The sequence below is a fragment of the Calonectris borealis genome, chromosome 1, assembly GCF_964195595.1.
Source record: "Calonectris borealis chromosome 1, bCalBor7.hap1.2, whole genome shotgun sequence".
Classification (NCBI taxonomy): domain Eukaryota; kingdom Metazoa; phylum Chordata; class Aves; order Procellariiformes; family Procellariidae; genus Calonectris; species Calonectris borealis.
Genome location: NC_134312.1, coordinates 65,993,872 through 66,018,237, shown reverse-complemented (window position 1 = coordinate 66,018,237; position 24,366 = coordinate 65,993,872). Strand labels below are relative to the sequence as shown.

General features: G+C 43.1%; 1 protein-coding gene across 1 annotated transcript in view; it reads right to left on the bottom strand.

Annotated features, from left to right (window-relative positions):
• Nucleotides 1–22,459, bottom strand: part of FAM180A (family with sequence similarity 180 member A) — a 28,136-nt gene extending 5,677 nt beyond the window's left edge. Inside the window, exon 1 of the mRNA XM_075162786.1 lies at nucleotides 22,232–22,459. Coding sequence (XP_075018887.1) covers nucleotides 22,232–22,307 — 76 coding nt within the window. The 5' untranslated portion in view covers nucleotides 22,308–22,459. The remainder of the gene's footprint in view (nucleotides 1–22,231) is intronic.
• Nucleotides 22,460–24,366: the final 1,907 nt, after the last annotated feature.

Here is a 24,366-nt window from a genome sequence, read left to right as displayed (position 1 = left end):
GAATGCCCCAAGTAAAAGAACAGAGGTGTTGAAAAGGACTTGGTCTCTGCAGTAGCCTTTTCCCAGCATGACGCCTTTACCACCTGAGCATCTTGCCTGGCCCAGCTGAGGAGGTGGTGAGTTTGGGAAAGGTCACAAGCTGCCTAAACGTTCTGCTCTGCGAGAGCGTTTGCCCGGCTGACCACTGGCAACTGGGGCTATGCCCATTTTCTGCTGCTCCTTCATCACTGATGTTCACCCCTCTTGCTCAGAGCTTTGCTGAGACTGGAGCTATTCCATCTTTTGCTCTTGGCAATTCCAGAATGCAATTGAATGCATGTGAAGCACTTGAAACTTCAAGCACTAATTGCTGACTAATTAAAACTTTTATTACCGGGCGATTAAAACTCTAATTACTAAGCAGCTGGCAGAAATCCAATCCATAATGATGACAATTCATTTTTATCTCTTTTAGATGCCCTTTCAGTGGAAACAGCCTCAGACTGCAGAGTACCGCTACATATGCAGATGGCTTACATCTCAAATATTCCCTGAGCCATGGAGAAGGTGTCTATGGCATCTTGCTTCAGTACTGTCACGCTTATTGTCATCACACCGATCGCTTTTAGCTTTCAGGCCAAGTGCAGATTCCTACCATGGAGCTGAGCTGGGAGTCATCAGATTCAGCCCATCACCACTCACCCAGAAAAGCCTCGGCACAAAAATGAATGCCATATTATCGATTTAGTACTGACCCACTTGCTGAATCACAGGTAACGCCTCAGAAAGCAGCTGGGTTTTCCTACCCAGCTATTCCCAGGATGACAGGGATTAGGTTAGGAGATTCAAAGGGACAAGAGCCTGAGCTGCTATATTGTGAGAAAGGACTTTGTATGCATATCAGAAGCATGCCATCCTCTGTAGGGACCAGGCTAGCACTGAATCCCTTATTTCATTATCTTGTTCCCAAAACATATCAGACTTTGTTACACTTCTTAAAGACTCTACTCAGAAACTCTTTCAGAGCTCATTTGTATTTGTCATGGTGATCTGGTTTTCCTGATCCACATTTTATTTCAGTCCTTCCCTTTCTCTCTACCTGCACAGTAATCAAATCCTTCCACCATCACTCCCTCCACGCTCCTCTCCATGAATTCATGAGTTCCTCTGAGATTGTGTGAGCATTTAGAGCAAGCACTCTCTGATTTTCATTACACTGATTTAACACACATGTCAGTTAAGCACAAAAGCTAAGATAGAGAAAGATTTGCAACCAATTTCTGCATTTAGTGATTGCAAATTCCACTGAAACTTTTCTGCTGATTCTTCCTGCATTTACTTCCATCTCTGACATGAGTTAGCTGGGCAGTATCAAAGAACAGCAGAGGAGAATTACTGTGACTTACCATCCCTTTACTATTTGCTTCCCCGAGGGAGTTCCCTGTAAAGCTATCAAGCAATTATTTCCTAGGAAGATGCAGAGCAATGTGCGTCATTTTGTGGTGATGTTGCAGCCAATTTGTTTCAATGGCAGTAACCATGAGTGTCTGAGGAGCAGAGATCCCTCATCAGTATTGACAGAGAAAGCCCAATCGAGTGATCTCTGAAGTCAGTGGAGAGACTCCTATTGATTTATTGTTTTTACTTCTCTTACAAATGTGTCAAGACATCTCCAATGGAGATGTGGGTGCTTCTGTCCTAAGGGCTGAACCGTCACATAACAAAAAGCTTATGATCCACAGCGATGAGGTAGGAAAAATAAGGTTTTGATTATCCTTGCTGAAAACATTTTCTGTTATATACCTGTGTACTACCAGGCTCATCCTCTTCCAAATCCCTTCTTCAGAGGGGCCTTAGCAGTGCTCCCAGATCTGACCTCCCTTGCTGCCCACTGAGGCCTCAGTGCAGGAGGTGGATGGGAGAAGTGTGCCTGAGCGCAGCCACCCGCTCCCAGCCCACCTGCCCGACCCTGAACAGCCTCAGCCTGTGCCCTGGGGCGCACCACTGCTTCTGCCTGAAGATGGTGGGCAGCCAACAAGTCTCGTCCTAAGGGTGGCTAAAAGTGCCTGTCAAAATGGGGTGCAGGAGTCCCTGTTTTCAGCACCGCTCACTGCAGGAGTCTGTCCAGTCTCCTACGGCTCTGTTGACTCAACTCCACTTCTCCTTAAGGACTACCTGGATTTTTAAACAAAAGCTGCAGCCGTGTTTGCCAGCTCGTTGGCCTGCTTCTAACTATTTAGCTCATGACAGCTTAGAAATTTCTTTACGGTTTAAACGTAACATGACATCTGAGGCTGACAATAGTTTTATTTTAAAAATGCTTTCATCTTTTTTAAGAACTGTGCCAGAATTTTCTGGACCCTGTTAGCCAGGTGATAAATATTTGTGATCCCCTCCCAGGTTTTCCATGCAGTTTCACTGGTGAGGGTACCGATGTTTGGTTTTGCTTTCCAGTCCACATTCCTGCTCATGATTTCCCAATTGCTGCCTGTGATGTGTTTGCTCAATAAGTACACAGCATAGCTGCAGGAGTGCTCAATTATTTGTGCATCATCAATGCCCTTTTCTTCTCCTATGAAAAGGTATGAAGCCAAGAGCATGAATCAGGCCCTGTGCAGGCCATCTCTCCAAAGCACGTACAGCTCCCCGGGGCTCCAGGGCATAAGCACAGTTTAACTGGGGTCATGACTCAGTAAGAATTATTTTGATTGACTTGAGGAGCATGGAAAAGGGCTATCTCATTGCTTCAGTGGGACCCCTTTCATGAAGGACAGGAGGAGCAGAGGAACAAGAAGGACTTGTGGGCCAAAACTCCTGACTCCCTGCAAGCAAAGCAAAGGAGAGTTGCCTGTTGGCGTAGGGAAAGGCAGTGGCCCAGCTGGAGTTGTCCTATAAGCCAAATTCAGTCAGCAGGCTGCCAGTTATGTCCTCCTGTCTCAGATTACTAGGGCCTGACTCCAAATAAACTCATGAAAATCATTTCTTCGGGCATCACTGACTTCCTGGGATCAGCCCCCTATTTCTGGAGTGCAAGGCAGGGAGCGTTTGCACAGGCAGCAGCAGTTCCTGGTCAGTGATGGACCTAAAAAGGAAAAGCGATCTCTGAAACTCCTTTATGTGTTTGCCAGCAGTTGTAACAGGGATTAATAGGGCTCTGCAAAACCATATCCTCTCAGACCACCGCCTTTTAACTGCAAGCTCATAACCACAATCTCAGCAGTACATCCATCTTGCTCCCTCACAGCAAAAGTTTCCCTTTCCTGCTCAAAGCTTTTGAAGTTGGGACTCCTAGACCTCAATAGAAAGAAGTTAATGCATCCCAAGTTATAACGTTAGCAATTTCTCCCTATTTGGCTTTATCTTATTGGTAAAGCAGGGAATAAAAGTGTTTACTTCAAAATAGTTGTTCAGTGCTGTGAGTGCATTTGTGCATGGAAACAAATACGCATACTGCCCCCTAAATGAAAGGAAAGGAAAATGTAAAACTTTATAGGTTATTGTTCATGAAGACATGGTAAAGTATGTAAAACTCTTTTTTTATAAATTCATTGGCTGTCGTTGTTTTGTTCTGTCCTATAACAAGCCCAGAGGAACAGAGCATTTGAATTATACTCCAGGGGTGTGAGTTTTTCCCTAGCCTAAACATTACATGGCTAGAAAAGCAAATAAAAAAATCTGTGGCCATGCTCAGCCTTTTTTTTTATGCCAGCTTCTGCAAGAGTCAAAAAAGCCATCTCCTGGGCCAGATGCATAACCCTTTTAAGCTTGCTGTTAGTCAGCCTGGAGCATATGCTGGTTCCATTAGTGAGCTGGAAATTTTCCTTATGTCACGACATTTTTCTCTAACCTGCCTGGAATTTGCACTAAATGGACCTTAGCACACTCAGAGGCTCCTGTCAAGAGAAGATATTTGTTGATAACCTGATGACAGATTTTCTCATTAGCACTGACTTCTTTGAAAGATTAAGATGATTCTTCAAGATGAATTCAAGCATTTGCCAAAGCAAATTAACTATCAGCACTGTCCACAAGGTGATTGTATAGGCAGACACAGCAGCCATTATAATGCCATGCAAAAATTATGAGTGATTTAGGCTGGCTGAACCTGTTTTGTTGCAGAGACTGCTGGGCAGTTCCTAGAAGTCATTGTTGCTTTGGACCTTAGGGCAAATGCCTGAAATGTTCACAAGAGGATTTTCTTTAACAGTGTGTAGGAAGCATTGTTTTGAACTCAGTCTCTGCATTTCTCCTTGACCGTGCACTGCAGAAGAGAAGAGGACATGAGTGTCAAAGTTTGCATACTTTATGCAAAGTTTGCATAAAGGCTTTTTGTTTCATGTTCCTCTTGCTTGTGAGGGTTTACAATCAGACCAGAAGTATATTTTTTACGTAAAGAGTTTTATTTCTGCCAAATGACTCTTTGGTAGGTCCTTTTGCTGAGTTGCTCCATTGCTAGAGTAACAATTCACTATCCCCAATTTACTGCCTCGGGCTAACTGTGAAATACCTGTCCTTACCACCTGCAGTCAATCAAAGTCACTAAATATTTTGCTGCCCTGACAACTACCTGCTTTGTGCCTGCAGCAGATCTCAGTACCAGAAGCATTGCTTCCTCCAGGGTGAAGTGGTGATGACCTATGAGAGGTGTGTGTTGGGTAGTGAAAGTAGTAACACAAATCACAAAAAGTGCAGTGTCAATAAGCGATAAACAGGTTTTATGCATAGTAATCCCATTCTGATCCCATTCTGCCAGGGCAGAACCTGAGCTTTGGCTGGCCAGCCCTGCAACAGAGCGTGCTCAGGCATAGCTCCTCCACGCTTCCTGACTTTTTGCTTTTCTGTATCAAAACTGCTATATTAGAAATGATTGAACACTTTACCCTAGCACAGGAGAAATAGAAAGAGTGGGAGGCTGGAGGAAGAATAAGAGGAATGAAATACGGGAAACACACACACAACCCTAGAAAGACAAAGAAAAAATACTGCAGTGCTATAGGCTATCTTCTGAAACTTGTATCTGGAATTGCAGTTACTCACGTAAGTAGCTCCCATGACAACAAGTGCAATGCAAAGGCTTGGGCATTCCAACTTTAATACATTTAAATCTCCATTATTGGGAGATTAAATCCCAATGCCCCCTAGGAGAACACAGCAGCGAGATGGAGAAGACATTTTAATTACAAACCAACATGAACTAGCACATTTTTAAAAGCAGCTACCAAGAGAATTTGCCTCTTTTTACTTTCAGCTCCATAACCTTGCTATCTTAGCTACTAAGATTAAAATTAATAGCGGCAATGGTCTCTCTTTATTCCTGCCTGTTGGTTAAAAGTGAGAATAGACATTTGTTTCTTCTTTAGTTATAAAAAGAACAGTTAAAAGAAAGAAGCTCCATCTTGAAAGTCTAAGTCTTGTCAATGAGGATGTAGGAAGTAGATCTCCCTACAGAAGTTGGCAACAGGCAACAGTGTTCTTAGGAAAAAAAAAAGTTTAAAACATTTAGAATTAATAACAGGTTGTATTCAATTCCTTAGTTCATCACATAATCATTTTTTTCAAAGTTACCTTTTACTAATTTATCTCCTTTTTAAGAAACACACATATTCTGGAAGGTGTCTCAGTTCCCTAAAACAAAACCCACTCCAACCTACACTTCTGCGCTTCATAAATGTCCTGAGATGTGTTAGATTAGATTAACGTGCAAGAGTTTCTATATGAAAACTAGAGTGGTAATAGCCTTTCTAGCTACTTGGCATGAGTAGGAAATGTAAAGGTGTATTAGAAAGACCAAAAAAACCTTATGTTTACAGAAATGGACATTGCTAGAGAAGGAAATGGTGCATCTGAGCCTGTGTTTGTGAGAGGTGCAGGATATATTTTTCTTTTATGATTTAAGTAAAATGGTTTCAAAGATATGACTAGCATCAACCAGCTAAAATAGTCTGAGAATTTATTGCCTCAGATGGAATTTCCATTATGCAGCATTTTCACCCATTCTCAGCCTGGAGCAATGTATGCTGTGTTATTTATTCTTCCCTTGGTCATGAGGAGGGTGTCCCCACCTGGAGTTATTTATGCTCACAAAAAAAGATGCAGTCAGCCAAGAGAGGCCTTTAATGTGCTGGAATAAAGTTGCCGCAGAAGGCGTGGAGAGAAAAAATGCACACAGAGAAACTGAAGGAAAGAAGTAAGTGAAATATATTGTTATCCTTCACTTTGCTGCCATATTACCAGGAACTGGGGATAGGCTATGGTGAACACTATATGAGTGAAGGGCAGCAATAAAGAAAGGAAATATCAACTCTGTTCCACAGGTTTAACACAGAGGCAATAAGCAATTCTGGTAACACAGCAAATTTCAGGCAGAGTTGGACAATGAACCAGTGCTTTATATCCCTGTCTTCATTGCAGGGTCACCTCTCCTTCCCTATCTGTGTTGCTCACAACAGCCCTTATGTAAGGGGAAGGCACGAAGGAATCTTAATTAAACACATTTGAAAATGTTTCTTACAAATGAACAAATGAAGGGATATAATGATGATCCAGTCTACTTCCATTTCTCCCAGGAAGGAGCAGAGAAAGGAGGGAGTGAGGGAGGGAAGAAATACAGCCAGGTGTTGGCGTTTCAGTGCTGAGCCGTGGGGAAGGACCCCAGGAGCAGAGCGAAGTGGGTGACTCTCCTGTTGAACAATGGAGCGAGAGCAATGGAAATCAGAGCTCTGCTTCGCGGGAAAAGACAGAGCTGCAGCAGCTCCAAGAGCTCCATGCATCATCATGCTATTGCTGCTCTGAAAAGAAAGCCCTTCAAAACCAAAACTCTCTCTCTCCAGTTCTCTGCCCTTTTTATATTAGCATCACAGAGCCCAAAGGGGTGAGCTCAAGCCCTGCACCACCTCCCAGGTACGTATTTACACAGAGGTGAGACACTGAGCACAGAGGAGAGGCGTCCAGTAGTTAAGAATGGCCTTTTTACATTTTGTTGTACTTTCTTTTTCAGTCGGGCTTCCTTGGTTTCCTGGCAGGCAAAGGCGACTGAGCAGCTAGGGTTTTGCCGAGGCTGACCTAATCACAGCTGCAGCTGCAAGGGGCATCCCCCCAGTCAGGCTCTCCCTCCTTCCCTTTGTGCTGACACCGCTTTGTGTGGCCACACAGTGAGCCAAGCCAGGGATCTGCCTAGTCATGGATAAAGGGAAAAAGCAAACCAAAAAAAGAGTGGTAGATTTTAGCTGTCTCACTCCCCATCACAGCTGCTACGCCAGCAGCGCTCCTACGTGTGAGAGACTCCCAGTGCAAGTGTGGTCCAACTGCCTTAGGACATTTGGTGATGATTCCAGTTCTCAGATGACATAAGGATGGACATCGGCTCAGGTTAGGAAAAGTAGAAACCTTTCCTCATGAATACACACCCTTGATCTAACCAAGAAGCTCATTTGCTCCTTTCTGTGGATGGCCGCCTCAACTAGTGTAATCATTGCTCCTGTTAGAGGTGAGGATCAGCTGCAGGACCATTAGCTGCCAAATACTTCTTTCCCTTCTATGCTTACATCCCCCTAAACTTTTAACAGAGTAAATTCAACTGGCACAAAGAATATCTAAAATTTATTCCAAGACTGGATGGTGAGAAAGGAATCAAAGGCCCCATTTGAACCACAGACCTAGCAGGGAATAGTATGAATTTTATTTCATTATCACGAATGACAGCTCAGATTCTTCAGTCCAAGTATTAACTGATGTCATTGACTAGTTACATAAAATGTCTGTTCAGAAAGTAGGAACAATATCATGTGCTTTATCTAAACAACCAATACTATGTAGATTTAGCGATTTAGCAGCTCTCTTTGAAGTTACCTTGTCTTTTTATCTGGCAGAATGGCAATGCCCTACTGCATGCTAGCAAGAGAATTAGCAGTTTTCCATCTCATGATGTCTTCCAGTTTGAACTGTCTGCCTTTTCAGAAAATATGCATTAATGAAACACAACGCATTGGATCTGTTGAAAGAGACACTACATGAAATTCTGTGCAGGTGGCCAAATTGAAAAAATCCATGGGCATTCTGACTTTAAAATCTATGGCCATATCATCTGCAGATTAAGAAAAATAATGAAGGTTTCTTGTTATTGCTGATTGAATTGTCCTGTGCTGAATTATCCTATGGGAACTGCCCCACTGAGATCATGGAGCTGTTAGTTGAGGTGAAGAAAAACAGAAGAAATTATGGGGACCCTGGAATTATTCACTTAAGCCATCTGTGAGTAGTTTCAACTAGCAAGTAAATTCAAGTGTTTGATGGTAGATATAGGAACTGTTGTTGAACTGATAACAAACTATTTATTATTTTATTTGTGTATGAACTGCTCACCCATATATAGTAGCACACATGCGAAAGAACAAGCTATTCCTCAAACTCGCTAAGTATCAATATCGCAGCTCAAAACTGAGGAGGAATAAACATTACACTGACCATTTCCTCTCCCTCAGATTAGAAAGAACCAGAATTGTCTTCCCCTTTCCTTCAAATCCCCATCCAAGTTGAAATAAATTGTTAGGAGGAGAATACATGAATCCCAGTTTTCTGCTTCATCTGCTCTGGGATTTCACTTGTTCTTCAAAAACAGGGAAACCCCAGCTGCCTTTCCAGCTGTTCATTGAGCTCCAAATGTCAGTGCACCTGCTGCTGGTTTTCTTAATGACAGGAATATGTGCTGGATGGAGAAAGCATATAAATCAGCCTTGCCCAATAAACAAAAAGCAGGGGGATACTAGGTCCTTTTTGTGAGGAAAGGAGTTATTTCTGGACACAATGCCTTTTCAAAAAATTGTATGTTTTCTAGTAGTGATGATAAAGACAAGAAGTCTGAGAAAGTAACTAAGAGCTGAAGATGGATTCAGGTATGTTTCTGAACCGGACCGGTACAGCTGTTTTGCCACCTGAGCAGAACATGAAGGGTGAAAAGCTGTGCTGCATCCCTGGGTAAGAGGCAGGGGAACCACATGTTTCTCCTGGAGCAGTGAGTGAGGGTCATGGTGGGAAGGGTCATTCTGTCAAGTTCACACCTGCATGAATGTCTGGGCCCCATTATGTTTATTTCTGCATCTGCATGAAAATAATATTAAAAAAATAATGGAACTCAAATATAATCATCCACAAAATCTAATTGGTGGATTTCAATGTGTGCAGATGCAATGGTGGGTCAAGACAATCTTTGTGATATTGCTGGAAACAGCAAAGAAATCTGAAGGATGAATGCAAAATGGATTATTTTTATAGCTACCTTCCCCACTCCACAAACACACATGTGGGATTTCCATTTTACAAAGCTGTCATTTTTCCACTGTTCTTTGTTAGTTCATGCTCTCCTAATATCTGGCTATTCCTAGATCTTTCAGGTTTCACAGTCTGCTGAAATAAAGCTGAGACTGACATACAACTGGATTCACCATTAAATACAGAAAGCTCTGCCAGAGTATTGCAAATTGCTAAAGGCAGTTGGACACTGTGGACAAGGTCCTCAGATGACCTGAGCTGGCACCACCAGCCCCGTGATGCTGCTCTGTGGGCAACCAGGTCAGAGAGAGCCCTGTGCTGTGAAAGGCACGCTTGGGATAGGAGCAAAAAGAAGGTTAGATTCAGGCTTATAGAAACCTTATAGCCAACAAAATAACCCAAATATCTTGTTTTCTGAGGAGTGGGACCTGAAAGGCACAAAATGCTGACAGTTGTTCCTGAAATTGATGGAAATTCAAAAGTCAACATCTTTCACTGCTGCAGTTCCTGCCCCTACAGATGCCATCTCTCAATGGCTCCCTGCCCAAGAGGACCCTGCCAAATGTCCCATGTATTTGACTCAGTGCTATTCTTCCCTACCATACATTCTCTTCTCCTGGAGTCTTTTGAGCTGAATTTGTAAAATAGATTTTGGCTTACAGGAAAATAGTCTAAGTAAATGTTTAAGGAAAAAATATTAATGATATCATGCTCTAAACTTAGGAAGAATAAATTTGGAGAAAGGGAGGAAGACTTGATTTCCAGTGAAAACCTCTAGCATGTTGCTGACTGAAACCAGCTGGGAGTTTGTTCTTTGATTTAACTCCTCTGAGTGTGGGGACTGGTAAAGAAGACATTATTACTGTGGAGAAGTACTTTAGATAAGCTACTGTGGTACTCACATTGTAAACTTCAACCTGTCTTTTCCTGGATTTGGGCTTTCTTTTTACTTATTTAAACACTCTGAAGCTTGCATAATGAAATATGCTTACTTAGAAAAGTTTTTGCCAGCATGTATACACTCCGTGGGTTGTCGTTATAGGCTGCTAATGAAAAATATTCTGGTCAATCTGACATCTGTCGTCTTGTGCCTAGAGAAGAACTCCTTGCAAAAACTAGACTTCATCGTGTGATAATTCTGCATGACAGTTCTTCCTCAGCTTGGTAGTGATGACAGTCTCCCAGGTAAGCTTATAGAGATCATCTGGTTATGAACCTGTGATTGATATTCATCTACGTTACCTTCATATGACTTCCTTTTGTCATATTAGGGGAATTTTATTACTGGTTTTTGGCCTATAGGTAATAGGTAATCATTGTCTGAGATACTGGAGCACACTAATACAACAAACTAATCATTTATAGGGTAGGTTGACATTTAACATGGCCACAAAATAAGGCAGGGACTATTTGTCCCACTATTTATACTTCTAGATGCTAGCCCCAGTAATCTTTAAGTTCTGTTTTGACCTCTGAGCAGTGCTCAGATATTAAGAATGAAGCAGAATGCAAACCAGTTTGTCATGGCTGAGCTCCTCGGACACACTGGATTAGTAGCTGTTACCTATTGCATTGGGTTAGAGAGAGAGGCTGGCGTGAGCGCTCCAGTTTGTTGTGAAAGGGACACTCAGAAGGTGATTTATAACTTTGTTTAAATAATGCATGCACTACTTTGTCAACAAAAGCACCCATAAGGAAATGCACTGGGTTTTGAAAACAGATAAGTAAATCACAATATGTTCAAGTAGCTGCTCCCAGCTGAATTGCAGTGAGAAGGACTAGCACTCTTTTCCACCTCAGCAGGCAGACATTCAGAGGGTGCTGAGGTGCAGCCTCGGGTTCAGCAGCATTCATATACAGAGGCGCCAGGTGAGATACATTTGCTTCTTTGACAGTTTATGTCTTGTTTGGCAGCATGAATTCAACCAGGAGTGAAAAGCTCCTGGGGAACATCATAGATGGGTCTGAAAAGCCAGCTGGACGTGATACACACTTCCATCTTTGATCATGTAAATAGAGAGGAGGGAGCGTATAGAGTATTTAAGACATGTAACGAGTTGGTTACATTTACCTCACTGACAAATTTGTGCAAGTAGAAACTGAGCTCTTTGCCTTGATGGTGATATTTTGCTTAAGAGTTCTCATATGTTCCTTTGGAGGATATACGTGCATGTGTTGTTCAGCTTTGGAGGTCACCTCAGCTGGACCACACTGGCTGTGAGCAGCGTGCGCAGAGATTAGGGCTGACATAACCAGATGCGTGCTGGATTGATGGTCTGTGGCACATGCAGTTAGTCATTCAGGGTTTGAAGGGCATCCAGAAATTCCCAGCAAATGTCCAACAGCCTGCTCCCTAAATACAATTTCTGGCTAGAAAAGGAGTGTCTTTCTAGGGAAATACAATTTCTTATGGCATCCCTAACACTTAGCTATTTACCAGGCAGACTCTTTAAAGACAGACTTCTTTATCAGCTGGAGCCCATGGCATTTCCCCCCTGTGAACATGAGAAATACAGCACCATGGCAAGACAAGCCCCCAGTCTGTGCGATTGCCAGCTTATGACTGCCTCATCTTTCTCAGTCCCATTGCTAAACATCTAAATCCCCCTCTTGGGTCTCTGCATTCCTGGAGGATTCCCTCCATCCACAGCATGCAGCATTGCCCAGACCTCAGCCAAGCGGCTGCTGTCTTCCCTAGGTGCATTAGGGCTGGTTTTAGGGAGAGATGGGGCACAGCGAGAGACAGGGACCTGGTACAGGAAGGCAGGAAGGTTAGATAACACAGCTAAAAACCCCAAGCCTGGGCCAGAAAGCAGGTTTTGGCTGTTCTTGATAGTTGACAGAGGACACCTGGTATCTGCAGTCCATTCATCAAAACTGGGATCCTCTGAGCTGAGCTCAGACACCGTGCTGCCTGTTCATTTCACCCTGGCTTCTCCCAGGCATCCTGTGTGGAAGCAGGGCCACATCATCATCCTCTTTCTGCTGGGGAGCCCAACACGGCAGTCATACACTGCCCTTTGCCACTTGAGCCTAAATGGGCCTGATTGATTGTATCCCATTTTTGTTGATTGTATCTGATTCCTGTTATGGGACACCCCAGTGCGGAAAAATCTTTGGGTACTTTTCTATCCTTGTACCTTTGTGAGCACCCAATCGAGCTTTAGATTTGCTAAGTACAAGTCAAGGTAGGTCAGCCCCTTTGAGCTCTGTTTATTAAAAACCCTGGTGGCAGAAAGCAACAAAACAAACAGTATATACGTTTTTATCGTTAGACTTACTACCTTCCAAAACTTTCTGCCAAATTGGCATGGTAATCCAGAAAACCAGAAGTTGCTGCGACTATGACAAATGAATGGTTTCACTTAACACATGCTGTACTATATTAGGATGTCTACAAGTAGTGTTTAACTGGAAATGGAGTTTGTTCAGTGCCAAGCCATGAACAATTGCAGTAAATAAAAATGAGGCATGCCTTAAATGTCTTTTATTTTAGGAGGGGGCTTAAGACACAAACAGTTCCCCCAGACATAAAATCTGTGTTTAATAAATAAATTCAATAAACAATTTCTTTGTGTTTCTTCAGAGCCAGGCATAAACATAACGTCATGGCTGTGAGCATTATGAAAACCAGGGAGGAAACGAAGGCTTGCAGAACTTGATCCATTCCTCCAGGGACTGATAGGGGGAAACAGGGACTTGTGCAGCTGTAGCACTGTTACTATGACTGGTGTTAATGGGAAAGCTTGACTGGTATTAGTGGGAAATGCCCCATAGTTCTCTAAAAGAGCAAGTTTCTTGCAGCTTCTGTGGAATAAAACAGGGTGTTTCCTGGGCAGTGGGAAGAGTCTTTTTTCATACCTACATAGTTTAGAAAGTTCAAAGGGAGGAAAAAAAAAAAGAGAGATGTGCAGAGACCTCGACGTATTGTTGATTCAGTAGCAGTAACTTGAACTTCTATACTGTGACCGGTGGTGAATTGCCTAGACTAGTGTATCACAATATCCAATGGTGTGCTGAGAGGCTGGTGGGGACTAGAAGCAAACATGAGTCCAGCTTATGTGAGAAAAAGGCAGTGCCAGCTCCAGAGAAATGCAACCATCCCATGAGCCTGAGAAGCAGACAGATAAGATGAAGACCAGCTGTGACAGATGGACATCTTCTGAAGGGCAGGTTCAAATGGGGATGCATACCATGCTGACAAGGGGCTGAATGCTACCCTAATCTTAAATGTATGTGTGCTTTAATCTTTCCCATTCACGTTTATCACATTTTCTCTTTCCCCACACTTTTTCTTTTTCTTCCTCTTTTTCTCTTATTCATACTACTTCATCCCATTTACCATTTTTACCTCCAGCTTTTTCTCTATTCTTTCTCAGCATCTCTGCCTTTTACCGTTGCCTCTCTTGTCTCCCTCTCTGTGGCTCAAATAAGCCCTGCCAGATGGGAAAGCCTGTACTCTTTCCAAGACAGAGAAGAGATTAGAAGCATCGGCTCCATTTGGGCATGCCACCACCTGCCAAATAGATGGAGACGATGAAATCCTGATGTTCTGGCTCGCCGCGGATATCCACATACAGTCTGGTGCAGTTTACTCTCTTCACAATTAGGCAAAACATAACCAAAATGTTCTGCTCTGCCAATGCCATGCCTGGGGGTGAGGAGGGTCACGCAGGTATTGCAGAAGACCTCGCGAATTTGGGTCTCCAACAGGAGACTGCAGTGCAGCATTGCCCTTCCACTGTCCCATTTCCTCCCAAATAACCTCTGAGCTTTGAACAACTTATTTTTCCCTTTCTCAGCGACTTTGTTTCAGCTACCCACCTGGCTCCTCCTGAGTGGAGAGAGACTCAGCGAGTTTGGAGCCTGGCTCCTGGCTGGTGACCTGTTTCCCTGTGGCTGGGGAGGAATTTCCAGAGGACGAGTGGTATGCGTGCCGATCTCAGGGGAACTGGGGAGCTGCCAAACCTAACCGGCAAACTGGGCCAGGAAAGGCCCCACATACGCTTTCACCAGAGGAAAGGAATGTTTGTGGAAACTGGGAATAGTGGAGCTTATTTAACTCGGCTCCTCTCCTTCTCACATTCTTCTTAGTCTCAAGCCCAGCACTGAGCTTGCCCTGCCACAAGCACTTGATAGCCAGACAAGAGGAGCCAGGTTATTGCTGCAGCCTGGAGCACCTCAGGGGGAATAAAAGGAGTTACGGGCTAAGGGTTAGCCATTGAGTAGGCAAGGGGGCCCTGTGGTGTGGACTCAGGCTAGTTTATTATCTCTGTATTAGCAAGTATGCTGTGGGGGATATATCATAAAACTGCTATAGCAATAGCCAAATAAAACAGGATTTCAGGGTAATGAAAGACACAGAGACAATAGAGGCATACAGGATCCCTTCCTCTGCTTTTTTTCCTTCCAGTGGGAGAGAAAACCCTGTAGATGACTGTCCCCTTGAGGATTTTTGTCTATGTGTCTCCCCACAAGTGTTATTTGCAGCTTATCCTCAAATTGCTTTTTCTTTCTTTTCGTGATGCTTTGATACATTTCCTCCTCTGTTTCCCACCATCAGCTATCCATGTAGCTGACTTGCATGAGCTTCACCCATGCCAGTGCCATTTTGCTGAAAAACGGTTTAACCAACAAATAACATCTTTGGGCTGGAAGATTTAACAATCAGGGTTACTACAGGAGACCAAATTCCAGATAATGACCGAGATTGTGGCCTCACTCCTGAGAGTGGCAAAACTCTCATTGACTTCAGTGGTGCTGGTTTGCATATTTCAGTGCTTTTAAAGTTAAAGCAAGGAGCAGACTGGTTTGCCCACTTCAAACCAAGGCACTTGCACAGCTCCCTGTTTTTGCTGCAGCCGGGTCCATGTACCCAGCTAGCTTCTCTGCATCTTGGATGGACTCAGCTCCCTTCAGCAGAGCCACCGGGGTGCAGAGGAAGAGTGCATGGTTTTGCAGAGCCCCAGTTCAAAGTGAGTGCAGGCTGTGCATGCAGGAAAGCACCAGCGTTCCAGCATCCTAGGCTGGCCCTATGGGTCCTGCCCTGCCTTGAACCCAAGCACAGGCACTGCGTGCAAAGTTAATTGCTCCACCACTAAGTGCTTTACCTCAGCAATTTACATCTTGCCTGTCACTATTTGAGTAATCAGAGCCTCTGCAGCCTGATGATGTTCATTAAGACCTGCTGACTTTCCTTTCAATGGTATTGTACTATTCAGTGCTTCTGACAGGATTTCTTTCTGCCTCAGAAGTCATTATGCTGCTGCTGAATCTGGCATGATCTACCCCAAGAAAACAAGAAAAGCACTTTATGCTTTAGAAACAGAATTAAAAAAAAATCACCACTATGAACAACATACGGGACTACACGCACACAGTCATCCTGAAGAGATCTGGGGCAAGTGATTTAATTACTCTGTGGCTCACAGTGAAAAGGGATGCTAACGTTTCCTCTCCTTAATTACACTGAAAGTTCTTTGAAGAAGGAAAGATGTTTTTTTGTGCATTTGCATAATGCCAGGTACCAGTGGGGTCTCTCGGCCCAACAGTTGAGTGTAAGATAATCAAGAGGGGACTCACAGAGTCTTTGCCTGTGTACATAAGTTATTTCATTCGTAACAGAGCTGCTTCACTTATGGAAGGGAACATTAGCTTAACAGCATGCATTAAGAGCAGTGAGGCAGTTGTTAAAGGTAAGGTGAAAGGACCTATTTCCATGTGAAAGTGTAAAGGAGGGATTTGAATGGCAGGAGGTGCTTCTGAGCTGGACTTGGGTTGCGACAGGAGGACCCTTGTACAAACAGATCTGGATCCCGTGACAGTTCTATACCTGGGATTGAGGCAAATAGATGGGACACTACAGCATGCAGGCATCCTACAAAAATGACCAAAGTGGCATCAAATGTCTTACTGACTTGCCAGTCCTCAGTACTGGGGTGGAAGTGGGATCACTGAGAAGATTTTACTGGTGCCACTTTCAGCTCATAGTTCTCACTTAGTCTAGCACATATCAAAGAGAAAACAGCTTTACCTCATGTGTCTTCCTCCTGTTGCTTACACAGATTTCCTCAAAATTGTCTAGCTCCTTTCTCTTTTTAACTTTTGAATCTGTCAACCAGTTTATGACTGTATGAGCTGTAAGTTTAGCCATTTTTTGGCTGCTTCCTGTGGTGAAAAGAGCCTCAGAATCGCTTAGATCCTTCCTTGCTAACAGCATGACTGCTTTTATAGAGTACAATATCCATCTGTCATCTAAACTAAAATATGGAAGCTTCTATAATCTATCCTCCCTCTGATCTCATCACAGTTTAACACCATTGCCCTACAAGAGATTATAAACTTTCATTTTTTTAAGCATCCTTTGTATGTATTTCCGTTTCAGATATCCACTGTGAATTCTGATTCAGGGACCATCCTCCATGCAGGTTAAATTAATTAAGTCTGCACCTTAAAGGAGCGTTTGGGGAATCAGGACATGCTAGAAAGGATTTTGATTACAGTCACAGCCCCACCCTATAGGGTATTTATCCTACAGAGGTTAAATCCATTCAGAGACTGTTATATTACAGTTAACTTTCGCAACACCAAGCAGCTTTCCCAGGTCCTAATAACTAATCCATTTTCAGCCCCTTCTTCAGTCCTCTCCCTGCTCTTCCTGCAATAGTTTAATGCAATGCTTTGTATAATAGTTTCAGATTGCCATCACGGCTGATGCCCAAGGGATCTGCCAGAAGGAACGGGAGGGCCATGTCTGCGCCGCACAGCAAAGCATAGGGCAGAGATGCCAGAGCCAGAAGCAGTATGGCCATATCAGTGTGGCACCGGGTCCAACCAGGTGATCCCTGTTGAAAGGCAGAGTTCATTCCCTTGGGCAGATACCATGCACGTGACTATTACCCTGCTGGGACACCAGCTAGAGTCCCTGCACTGTCCTGTGAAGTGCAAGGCAGGCAGCTTGCCTCGGCCCTGGGACTGTGATCTCTGCTACATACACCATTGGGCCATGCTGATATCCTAGTTGCCTCCTTAGTTCATTAATTCTCAAATGTTTTCCAGATCTGCTTGAAAACATATTTTTGTCTTTGCTTTCTTCTAATTTCTTAAAGGGCAGAAAATATTCTTCTAATGCCTCCTTCCTGCTACTTACAGTGTAGGACAATTTGTTTTTTAAGGATCTATTTTTAGATTTATGACATACATTTGTACTCATCTCTTATACAGCTCTTTGCAAAGGAATTCAGGAAGTTAAAGCATAGATATATAAATTGTCTTCTTCAGGTCATCCAGCTGCAAAGCTAATACCTCTGAATTTCAATCCCAGACTGTCCTTCAGGCAGTGCCTCCCTCTCTTTACATGTACAGTTGCGATACTTGGTGCGTAATAACTTGCATCAGGCAAATAAACCCCCAGACCAGAAGACTCCAGCCTACAAACATGCGTTCCCAGGAACTGGTACAGACTTATGGAACAGACTCAGGGTAGGTGGGAAAAAACCTCTGCAGCAGATCGATCAATCCTTTGGCAGCTCCAGTGAGGTCACTGGAATGGGTCCAACAAGCAGGGAAGTTGGGGCAGTTGAGGCAATTTTCCAAATGATCACGTGGGAGCCAGAAAAAAAGGGAAATATCGCATTTTCTCCATAAGAAGAAACATTCTTTACACAGCCAGGCTTAGAGAGAGTTGGCTCTGTTTCATAACATTTCATATCTTTCATTGTTTTATGTGCACTACATGTTTTAAGAATTGGATAACAATGGCTTTATGGAAATTAAAGGAAGTTAAATAGATGTTGCACTTTAAAAAGTTCTCGTAGCCGGTCCAGCTGGTGTAATTTCTTTTCACCCTTGGACCAGACCTTTGGAAACCTCAGCATGTCCTATATAAGCCAAGACCATAACCTGGTATGCTGAAGGCCCATTGGGCATATATGTGTATATGTGTTTGATCATTTGTGTTGTAATTACATGCTGTGTTCAGGCCACATTCCCTTTGCTTGTGCCGTCCAAGCCAAAAATGTCAAACAGGTGTTACTGTCAGTGGTGGAATCCCAGAAGTTGCTCAAGAAGGGAATGCCTGGCTGTAAGGATGCAATGGGGAGGAAGAGAGGCAAATAAGCTCGAAAGATATGGGGATGCAGTGCATGCCCTAATCTCCAAGGCATTCATCCTTTGCCCACACGGCAAGATGACCAGCAACCTGATATGTAGCAAATAATCGCAGAGTATAGAATATGTTAAACACTGCTTCCTTGTAAAAGGACTGTCTGGCTTTCTAGCAACAGCCAGTCTCTCTTTCTCTTCTACATAGTCCTCCCTCTCCTGGCACTGGAGAGCTGCCAGCCTGCTGTAGCTAAGCCCACAAGCAGAAGCAGCCTGCAAAAGTTGCTCATGTAGCAGCTGCTCCATCAAACTCACAAACTCAGTTGCCACAACATTAGAGCAAATACTGAAAGTTTGCACTGTTCTGGGGAAATCAAGGAGGATAGGCCTTCTGTTCTTCCAAGTAATTCCTTCTGCAGAAAGCCTCGAAGAAGAACAAACTGTTCCCCTGGTGTTATGGAACAACCATTTGACTTTCATCAAGCACTAGAGACTGGGTACAAAATAATGCATGTGGACCAGATAGATCTGGATGCCATTGTAATATCGCTTTTGAGGTCTGAAGGCACAGCACAGCCATTCCCCAAAAGCATGAAACCTCAGTGGTGCTAATATAGCTAATACATCCTTTTCCCACTGATGGGTAGAAAGAGTTTTACCTTCTTGTTTCGTGTCTTTCAACATCTCCTTTTCCAGCCTCGACTGAGGGGTGACCTTACCATTGCAGCTGCTTCCCCACTGTCCAAGAAGCCACAACCACAAGAAATCGTACTGCATCTTCACTCCCTGAGCAACCATATACCAAGCATGCTACTGTTTGTGTGCCATTTATTTGAATCAGGAAGCCCTTACAGCGAATAAACTACAGCCAGCTGAGATGAGACATGTTAAGGATTGCCTTAGGGTTTCTCCTCAGGGAACAGGCAATTCTTATAATGCAGATCTGAAGCTAACTTCTGCTCTCCAATGTATTGGTAACTCGTCAGAGCAGTTTGATGAAAGCAGCTGGGTGGCAATCAGTGACACTGTCTCCGTTTACCACAGCTGCATGGTTGTTTTTTTTTTGTTTTGTTTTGTTTTTTTTTCCTCAACAGGATTTGTTCCTTGGTTTCTTCAGCAAAAACATCTCTTAAGATCTGGAATTCTTATTTGGGACCTTCAGAAATTAATGTGACCTCACCTCTACCGTCTCATAGAGAATATCACTCAATAGAGACCTAACATTACCTTTTCTGCCTAGACAGGTGCTTCACAAAATCTGAGAGGGTAATACCATAAGCTAAGCCTACAAGAGGCTCAAGGAAACCTGAGATGGTGATAAGCAAATTATTTCATCACCACTCAGGATCTTTTCTTTATTATTCTGAACATGTTCATCCTAAGGACCAAGCTTTGCCTGTGACTTCTTGACCAATGTCCTCAGCTGGATCTAGGCAGGCTGAGGAGTGTGTGACATTTTTAATGCAAATGGCTGAGGGAGTAAAAAAAAAAAAAAAAAGCGGTCAGTTTTCCTGCCAGAAATGCTTTTTTTTCCGTTCATTGATGCTCGTAAAAAGCAAAGGGAAAAGGGAGGTGGCAGTCTGGAGTTCCCACTCAGCAGTCAGCACAAGTATGTTCGTCTTTCCTCAGGTCCGACTTTTTTCTTGAGCCAAAGCTTAAATACTTGGTTACAAGGGCTGGGCATCCAAGGCTGCCCCAGTGCCCCCTAATGAAAAAGCAGTAAAAGCTAGACCTTGTTTTATCCAACATTGATAGTTCATTTCTATTACAAACAACAACTGTTGGTAATTAAAGCAGGACCCTTTGTCCTACTGTTTTGTAAATAATCTGGACTACTAGTCAACATGGAGATAATATGCAGATCTGTCTTTCATTTCCATCAGACCAGATGCTGATCTGTCTTTGCTTTTCCATTGCAAAACTCAGATCAGGAGTTGGGTAAGACTTAAATGACTGAGGTTTAACCCAGACAAGACTCAGTTGTCATTTGTGGAGGGAGGAAAGAGCTCTGAGTGTGCACAAGGGTGTGTCGTGCCTCGGTACTCAAATTTCCTCTTAGGTTTCTAAGCAATTCAAAAATTAGGACAGTGCTTTAGCCCTCTGGATACTGCAGATTAGGATGGGATTGGTTCAGCTGACACATAGACAGTTTAGGGGAGTGGAGGTTCTCTGAAGTAGCTATTGTTGAAAGAGTCATGCCTCTAAAACATATTTGGAGCTCAATAGTCCCAGCAGCTGTGGAGAAGAAATCTGGTTTCCTCCTCAGCAGAAGTCTGTATAAAATATTTGTGAGAACTGAACTCCTTATCACAACACGGAATGAATCTTCTCTTCCCTCTGAAGTCTCCAAAAACAAGCTCTAGAGCTTCCAGCTTGACAACAATCTGCTTTCTCAAAAGGCACAATAGAGTTCTGATGTTTTCCTTTAAATATTCATGGTGATTAAAATTGGACTTTAATAGTTGCATGGGTTCCTTTTAGGGTTGTGTTGTTGCTGTTTAATTAAAATAAGTGTGTGAGAAAAAGTGAAGAACATCCTTAAATTACATAGTGATTATTCCATGGAAATGAACTCCTTTCTTTTTGCTATTTTTCCATTTCATATGTAAGGTGGCCTCATTCTTCCAAAAGGTAGGGTGGGTTTTTTCATATATGCAGATCTAGTTCTGATTTCCTCACCTTTTTACATGTTATCCCATAAGACAAACTCTTATCTACAGAATTAAGGGATTTTATGATGACAATTGCTGTCATTACCTCTATTATACGGTAAGAGAAAAGTAAGGTACATGCAGGTACAATGACTCATCCAGTATCATCCAAGAGGCTCATGGAAAGCTGGGGAAAGAACCTGCCATTATGAATCCCAGGTTAATGCTCTGTCAGTGAGCCCCCACTAACTGTAGGGAACAATTAAGCATTCATACAGCCTTAGCAGAATTGCATAGCTCTTCATTGCTTCATTCAGCCATTGCCTGCCCTACAAAATCAAAACCAAACCCAAATAGCAGACTAGAAAGGAACCAGCTATAATGCGGAAGACATGGGAGACTGGGGTGGGGAGGGGGGCATGTGAATGCTTGGTTTTTTAACATACTCTAGTTCCTTTAAGTATCTGTGAATTTCAATATCAGAACCAAAGAAATCTTTTGGGAGGTGTTTCCTTTCTCCACTTCCAGCAGCTACCAAACCCGTGCCAAATACCGGAGGATAGAATAAAGCAAAAAAGGGAAAGGACACTAGCTTTTAAGCAAGCATCTCCTATGCAATCCAATAGTCCCAAATCATTTCATGTGTTACTGTCACACACTTGAATATAAATATGTCACAATTATATATTGTCATATTGGCAGCTGAAGCCTGATAACATCGGGGGTAGCTTTCCCTATGTTGTATGTGCTAGTCTGTCAGGGTAGGGTGGTAGGCATTCCTAGGCACCTTGCACAATCCAGGCACTGTTGTTTTTACTATTACTGGGTATCTGCCTGGTGCAGTAGAAGATTATGCCACCTTTGACTGCATAGGCTTTTGCTTTAAGGTTTCATGACCTATAATTTTTATTAATGCAGGAGAAAAAGGAGAAGGAGAGAGAAAGGAAAAAGTGAGAAACGAATGTAGTTTTGGTTCTTGGGATATTTTATATATATATTTGTATTATAATAGAATACATATATAATTTTACCTTTAGGCACTTATGCATGTGTATTTTCCTATTTGTCTATATAATTATTTAGCTGACCTATTTAATGAAGAAAAAGAATTCCAAAGTTGGGAGGGACAAATTGTATATATATGTATATATATGTATAATGGAACATAATTTCAGACCAAATCTACAAACTCAAAATTTTCTCTTAAATAGTTTTTCATGTTTAAATCTTACCTCTGCTCCATCTGTGGGTCACAGTGGCATGAGCACTGTAATAGAACAGCAGCAGCAGCAAAGTCTTCCAAAGCATCCTTCTCTTTACAATACGTATGTCTAGCTGTATAGTAGCTTTTTAATTTCGTACCTCCTTTCTTTTCAGGAATAAATAAATGGCTTTTCCTGTCCCCCTCCCCCTTTGAAGGAGAACCTGTCTGCTCTTCTGAGTACAGCTGAAGTCAGTGTGCAGCTCCTCTCCCAAACCAAGTCTCCTCGGGATCAGGAAACTTACTTTCACAGACAGACTTTGTTTTTATCCACATCTGGAATGACTCATGGTGCATGTGAGTTTGCTGGCAGCTGTGTGAATAAATATCATTACATTTTTGTAGTTGAGTTTCATTTGTTATATGGGCCAGTTGGAATTTATTTTTGTCCAATAAACAGCCACCAGTAACTTCATTAAGGACACTCTTGAATCCTAGCTCTGTAGCTACTCCCCTGTAACACAGGGGGCTATACACTAACCCATGTCTAAGGCGAAAGCCTCCTCTGGAATGATGTACAGCTGCCCTTGGACGCTTAAGTCAGGGAGTGGGGCATGTGCTCTGCAAGAACATTTTGCTACTGTGATTCATATAATCACTCCTTTATTAAGAACATATAATGCCGCGCTTAGACTTCAGTTCTTCAAGACAAGTCCTGGCCTTTTCCTCCATTTGGCCAGTGCAGAGAACAGGAAGGTCCAAATCCTTAACTGGCTCTCTGCAACGGTCCTACGGGGAACACTGAGCAATCCTAAGGACAATCTACAATAGCCAGGTTGAATGTGGAGAGGTGATGCTGAACAGAACGGCTGCTGATAGACGTCTCCTTGCTGACACTGGCCCCAGGGAAGGCAACACTGGAAGCCTTTATCCCAGAGCGACCCAGCATGGAGGAAGCTGGAGGTATGTACTGTCCCCGGCACAGCTTCATCAGCAGCATCAGGGGATGCTTTGTGAGAATACAGTGCTGGAATAACAGCAGGTTGCTGTGTGTTGGAACAGACTGATGAAAAATAAGAACACAAGTAGTATTTAGCAGAATGAAGGGATAGGGGATACTCCATTTGGTGCCTAGAAGTGATGAGTCTAATTCCTTTCTTTTATAGGTGAGTGTAAGCCAGGAACAAATCCACAGACATCCATGTATTTACACTGGTGTAAAACTCGCACATAAGAAAGGAGACTCAAGCTCAGGAGGTATAAATAGAAGAATTAAGGGAAAGGACCAAGAGCTGGAATGACGGAGGGCACTGTGGCTCAGGATTAATGGGCACTGGCAGGAAGGCGTGGAGAAAACCTGTTCAGCTCCTGTCTGCCTCATGCCAAAGTCTGGACTTAGCCTCAGTCCTCTCATTCTTCTCTGTCCCAGCTTCAAGTAACACCAGCTGTAAAGGAAGGAGGAGGGTCAAATAAGGTTGTCTTGCTTAAGGCAACTCCACTTCTTTTCCTTCATGTACAGATTTTCCTATGCTCAGACCGCCTCAGGTTACTCCTACATGAACAGCACATGAATGTAAGACAGTATTTTACATGCCAAGGAGATGACAAAAGGTATCATTCAAGCAGAGGGTGGCTAACTAACTCTCTTGCTATATACTCTTCTTGTTACCATAACATATTAGAGATGGGTCTGAAGGCAAGGTTAAAGCTAGGAGTGAGCTCACTCAGATGTGTCTGTCTGTAAATTATGGAACTGGAGTTTTACATTCCCTAGAGAGAGGAGGAGAGAGAGAGATGCCACAAGAGGATGATTATTCTTGCTTAGCTCAGATAAGTCACTTAGGACAGGATGAGTTGCTCTCTGGAGGAGGTGGATCCAGTTATCAGCATGGCCAATTCTGAGATGATGTGCCTCAAGATGATTTGCATCAAGAAGGTGCAAGTTGCACCATAGTAAGGGAGTAATGGTCTGTCAACCGCTGAGGAAAAAACATTGTGGTATAACTCCTGCTGGAAAGACTTCGACCAGTAGGGAGGGCTTGAGGAAGTACACTTTCATTTAGTAAACCACCTTAGTGTAAGCCCTCTAGCAAGTGAACACAGTGGGTATAAATGGCTTCATTAACTTAACTGCATCAGCCTAGCTACTCTGGCATGACAATCTAA